The 6,067-nt window shown below is 47.7% G+C and overlaps 1 protein-coding gene across 1 annotated transcript in view; it reads left to right on the top strand.

The window, feature by feature from the left end:
* Positions 1 to 1,127: 1,127 nt before the first annotated feature.
* Positions 1,128 to 6,067, top strand: part of LOC132569860 (alpha-2-macroglobulin-like protein 1) — a 131,717-nt gene continuing 126,777 nt past the window's right edge. The window contains exon 1 of the mRNA XM_060236292.1: positions 1,128 to 1,300. Within this exon, the coding sequence (XP_060092275.1) occupies positions 1,233 to 1,300 (68 nt within the window). The 5' untranslated portion in view covers positions 1,128 to 1,232. The remainder of the gene's footprint in view (positions 1,301 to 6,067) is intronic.

Genomic DNA, 6,067 nt, shown 5'->3' with positions numbered 1-6,067 from the left:
CCACTGGCAGGGGTTGGGGGGAAGGGTTGCCAGATCCAAGTTAGGGAACCCCTGGAGATTTGGGGGTGCACAGGGACCTCAGTGGGGCACAGTGCCATACAGTTCATGCATCCATCTTCTCCAGGGGAACTGATCTCTGCAGTCTGAAAATGAGCTGTAGTTCCAAGGGATTCCCAGGTCCTACCTGGAGGTCGGCATCCCTGTGCCCAGCTGGTGCTCTGCTCTTTCCCTAGCTTGATATTCATTTGCTTGTCTGTTTAAATAAAACATTTACATCCTGCCTTTCCTTCTTATTCAGGGTAGCTTTCAGTTGAAATGGCTGAAAGACATTTAGCAAACCCCACGTCTCTCCCTTTCTCCCCCGTAAGATGGCTGCCAATTCAAGCCCCCTCAAAGGCCCTGGCTAAAAGGTAGGCAGGCTTTAGCCACACTCCTGAAGATCTCCACAGAGGGTGATCTGTCTCTTCAGGGGGAACGTTTCATGGAGCCGGAGCCACAGTGGAAAAGGCCCTGGTTTTGGTTGTGGTGGGATAGCCAACAAGTGAAGGGAGTGTAACTCATGAAATCTCAGACCCTGCCTCCGATTTTGTTAGTCGTGAAGGTTTTCCTGGACTCTGGCTCTTTAACTAACATGGCTTCCCATCTTGATCTATACCCTAGGAAGCACTGTATTTGGTGCACATAGCTAGCAGCCTAATATACTTCAGAGTCGGCCTTCACACTCATCTGCTCAGGGTGTCTGTGGATCTCAGAATCAGCCCTCTTGCCTTTCTTTGACTTAGACTCATAGAATTGGAAGGGACCTCCAGCTCTTCTTAGCTGCTTCTCTGTCTCTTAAGGTTGGGAAATGCCTGGAGGTTTAGGGGTACAGCCCGTGGAGGGCAGGATTTGGGGGAGGAAGGGACCTCGGCAGGGCTGTGGGGCCATAGAGTCAACCCTCTGAAGTGGCATTTTCTTCAGGTCTGGAGACCAATTATCATTCCAGATCTCCAGGCCCTATCCCCAGAAACACCCGCAGTCAAGGACTGATGTTGCTGATTAGCCAAAGGAAAGAGGGGTCAATATTGACTCATCAGTCATTGACCCAGGGAGATGAAATACGTGCACCTTGCTGCCCGTGTGTTCTTTGGGACAGAGGGATCTCCACCAGGGTCTTCAAGGGGAATAACCAGTGCTGCCTGTGCAGAGCTCCCGTTTTCTTCCCACCTCTGCCGCCTGCTGCAGTTCAAGCCATGGATGCTGCCAGGTTCTTCTGGGCCCTGACTCTGCTCTCCGTCACAGCTTCAGCGGTTCCAGAGCCGTAAGACGTTCATGTTTCTTTTCTTGTTGCTCAGTCTGATTTTTGGGGGGAGGAGCCCGGAAGGCAAAGTATCGCAATAACTTCAGCTTACCTTCATCACGGAAGACTTTAGTGCATTTTCAGATACGATGCATAAGGCGCTTATTTATGTGACTGCCTCGTCGTCGTTCACACAGAATAGAAAGCTGTAGAGAGACCACTAGTAATGTGAATGAGCGTTTCCCGAGCGAGGTCAGTTTTTATCTTCCGCTGCAAATGGAATGAATGTAGAAAACGTGCTGAATTTTTAAACCTGTATGAGGATCTTTCACAGGGTTTGATCCAAGCGGAGGCAATGCCTGAAAAGAATTAAAACGCGTTCCGTCATCTATCTGACCGAGTTGTTACTTGGGTCACTGCTTGGGTCACTGCTTGGGTGTTACTTGGGTCACTGCTTGGGTGTTACTTGGGTCACTGCTGTCTGCTCAGACTGGCAGCAGCTCTCCAAGGTCCAAGTTTGGTGTAGTGGTTAAGTGTGCGGACTCTTATCTGGGAGAACCTGGTTTGATTCCCCACTCCTCCACTTGCACCTGCTGGAATGGCCTTGGGTCAGCCATAGCTCTGGCAGAGGTTGTCCTTGAAAGGGCAGCTGCTGGGAGAGCCCTCTCCAGCCCCACCCACCTCACAGGGTGTCTGTTGTGGGGGAGGAAGGGAAAGGAGATTGTAGGCCGCTCTGAGACTCTGTCCTTGAAAGGGCAGCTGCTGTGAGAGCCCTCTCCAGCCCCACCCACCTCACAGGGTGTCTGTTGTGGGGGAGGAAGGTAAAGGAGATTGTGAGCCGCTCTGAGACTCTTCGGAGTGGAGGGCGGGATATAAATCCAATATCTTCTTCTTCTTCTTCTTCACATCACCTTCCACTAGGAATGCCAGCCTTCAGGGGATCCCCAAGAACTACAGCTCATCTTCAGACTACTCCTGGAGAAGCTGGATGCTTTGGAGGGCATTGTACCCCCGTGAGAGAGATCCCTGTTCTCCCCAGGCTCCATCCCCATATCTCCAGAGGTTTCCCAGCCTTGAAGATGAAACATTTTTCTCAGTCATTCTTTCTGTTGTGGCTGTTCATAAGAAATTATAGGGAGTGGAGCCACTAACACTGAGAAGGGTGGAGGGGCGGCAGGGACAACTACGCAACAGGACAGGCTGTCTCTACTAAGCATAGAAGCAAATTTGTACAACAGGTTAGTTTTGAGGACTTGATCAAAGACTTTGCCATTTTTTAAAGGAGGAGAAATCCTTTTAAACCATAAAGTTATAAGTAGGCAACATTGTGTTGCATCTTTTGATCTATGGACATATGAAGCTGCCTATACTGAATCAGACTCTTGGTCCATCGAAGTCAGTATTGTCTTCTCAGACTGGCAGCGGCTCTCCAGGGTCTCAAGCTGAGGTTTTTCACACCTATTTGCCTGGACCCTTTTTTGGAGATGCCAGGGATTGAACCTGGGATCTTCTGCTTCCCAAGCAGATGCTCTACCACTGAGCCACTGTCCCTCCCCTAAAGATCTTAATATATGAACATATAAAGCTGCCTTCTACTGAATCAGACCCTCTTTGGTCCATCAAAGTCAGACTTGTCTACTCAGTCTGGCAGCGGCTCTCCAGGGTTTCAAGCTGAGGGTTTTCACACCTATTTGCCTGGACCCTTTTTAGTCAGAGATGCCGGTGATTGAACCTGGGACCTTCTGCTTATGAAGCAGATGCTCTACCACTGAGCCACCGTTTCTCCCCATGAATATATGAAGCTGCCTATATTGAATCAGACTCTTGGTCCATCAAAGTCAGTCTTGTCTTCTCAGACTGGCAGCGGCTCTCCAGGGTCTCAAGCTGAGGTTTTTCACACCTATTTGCCTGGACCCTTTTTTGGAGATGCCAGGGATTGAACCTGGGACCTTCTGCTTCCCAAGCAGATGCTCTACTACTGAGCCACTGTCCCTCCCCCAAGATTATGAACATATGAAGCTGCCTTCTACTGAATCAGACGCTGGGTCCATCAAAGTCAGTCTTGTCTTCTCAAACTGGCAGCGGCTCTCCAGGGTCTCAAGCGGAGGTTTTTCACACCTATTTGCCTGGACCCTTTTTTGGAGATGCCGGGGATTGAACCTGGGACCTTCTGCTTGCCAAGCAGATGCTCTACCGCTGAGCCACCGTCCCTCCCCTAAACTATGTATATTGAATGCTATATATCGTCAAGGTTAGAAAGCAATGGAATAAAAGATGTTTTGTTTCATACAAGTAGTGATGTTTCTTCATTAGAATATATTTTTAAAACATTGCCCACCAGTATCAATTTCTTTAGAAAGAAGATTTCCAGAACTGAAAAGTATGCTCTTGAGACAATATAATTTCAGTGGCGATAAGATTATATTTTGCCTTACAAACTTTGGGAGGGTGATTAAAAATAGTTTCCGATAAATTTTTGTACTTGCGTTTCCCCCCCTATAACTACCGTATTTTTCGCTCCATAAGACGCACCTGAGCATAAGACGCACCTAGTTTTTAGAGCCATTTGTGTGAATTTAGAGGCATTTGTGTGAATTTTTTGCAGTATTCGCTCCTTAAGACGCACACACTTTTCCCTCCACTTTTTTTGGGGGGAAAAGTGAGTCTTATGGTGCAAAAAATACTGTATTTTATTAAGAAATTCACTTGAAAAATTGCATTTTGTCTGTTGCCCTAGTTATAAGTAAACAATTTAATGCTACTTTGTGTTAAATAAAAGTTTTTAAAAGTTTATATGAGAGACCTCCATATCCCCCAATTCACAGGCAGGTTTTCTCTCCAAAACTTCAGTCCCCCCCCAGCCCCCCGTTGATTGAGTCACCTTCCAGTAGCATGTATATCTTCTATACCAGGGGTGGCCAAACTTGCTTAATGTAAGAGCCGCATAGAATAAACATCAGGTGTCTGAGAGCCGCAAGACATGAATGTCAGGTGTTTGAGAGCCGGAAGGCAGGAAGGCAAATAGATGAGAGGAGGGAGGGAGAGGTGGAAAGAAAGCAACTTTAACTTTAAATGCGTTCTCTAAGCTGCTGATTGGCTTGGCTTGGAGAAGTGCTTTAAAGAAACCAATGCCTTCTCCAATCCGTCCAATGGAGTGGTGGGGCTTCCAGAGCCACACAATATGTGTAAAAGAGCCACCTGTGGCTCCCAAGCCACAGTTTGGCCACCCCTGTTCTCTACTGAAACAAACTTAAACTGCCCCAATCTTTGTTTAGATATTATTTAGGCTTTTACCAACCATCTTAATCTCTCATTCCTGACTGGTATGTGTAGGTTTTGCGGAAAGGTGCTCTGTGTGAGAAAAAGGCAGTCTCAATAGGGTTGCTAGGTCCGACTCAAGAAATATCTGGGGACTTTGGGAGTGGAGCCAAGATCAAGGCTATGACAAGCACAACTGAACTCCAAAGAGAGTTCTGGCCAATCACATTTAAAGGGACCGCACACCTTTTAAATGCCTTCCCTCCATTTGGAAATAATGAAGGATAGGGGCACCTTCTTTTGGGGCTCATAAAATTGGACCTCCTGGCCCAATCTTTTTGAAAATTGGGGGATATTTTGAAGAGAGGCACCAGATACTATGCTGAAAATATGGTGCCTCTACCTCAAAAACCAGCCCCCCAGAGTGCCAGATACCCCCCCCCGATCAATTCTCCATTATACCCTATAGGGATTGGCCTCCGTAGGGTATAATGGAGTGCCCAGCAGATATTTCCCTCCCCCCCACTTTCTGATGACCCTGAAGCGGGGAGAGGGCCTTTAAGCTGGGGGATCCCCTGGCCCCAACCCTAGAAGTTTGGCAACCCTTGAAGTGGGAAAGCTCTGAGGCCTTTGCCTTCTGGACTGAAGAATATCCAAACTCCTTCCCACTCCGGCCTCTCCTATAGATTCTTGATATCCCAACCAGCCACAATCAAACTAAAAGGGGGGCTAGGGTTGCCAATCCCCAGGTGGGGGCAGGGGATCCCCCGGTTTGGAGGCCCTCCCCCCGCTTCAGGGTCGTCAGAAAGCGGTGGGAGGGGAGGGAAATGTCTGCTGGGAACTCTGTTATTCCCTATGGAGATTTATTCCCATAGAAAATCATGGAGAATTGATCTGTGGGTATCTGGGGCTCTGGGGGGGCTGTTTTTTGGGGAAGAGGCACCAAATTTTCAGTACAGCATCTAGTGCCTCTCCCCAAAATATCCTCCAAGTTTCAAAACAATTGGACCAGAGGGTCCAATTCTATGAGCCCCAAAAGAAGGTGCCCCTATCCTTCATTATTTCCTATGGAAGGAAAGAATTGAAAAGGTGTGCCGTCCCTTTAAATGTGATTGCCAGAACTCCTTTTGGAGTTCAATTATGCTTGTCACAGCCTTGATCTTGGCTCCACCCCTAATGTCTCCTGGCTCCACCCCCAAAGTCCCCAGATATTTCTTGAATTGGACTTGGAAACCCTAAGGGGGGGCACAAGTTTTAAATAAATAAAAGATTGGTAGCGTATAAGCGATGTGATCCCTCAAGGCTTCTTATATGGAAAACTGCTGGCAGAGATCACTTTTTCTTAGATATTTGACTTGACAAGCAAAAGTCAGATGAGACTGAACAACAAAGGTTTATTTAACAGACAACAGAGTGCTTAATAACATAGGGTTACTGTGATGCACCCCCCCCAAACCAGGGATGAGATGGCTAATTGAAGGTGCTCTTACAGTGTGTTGCCAGCTCCAGGCCAGGAGACTTAGCCTGAGA

Source organism: Heteronotia binoei, chromosome 4 (assembly GCF_032191835.1).
Source record: "Heteronotia binoei isolate CCM8104 ecotype False Entrance Well chromosome 4, APGP_CSIRO_Hbin_v1, whole genome shotgun sequence".
Lineage (NCBI taxonomy): Eukaryota > Metazoa > Chordata > Lepidosauria > Squamata > Gekkonidae > Heteronotia > Heteronotia binoei.
This window is presented reverse-complemented; position numbering and strand designations above follow the sequence as displayed.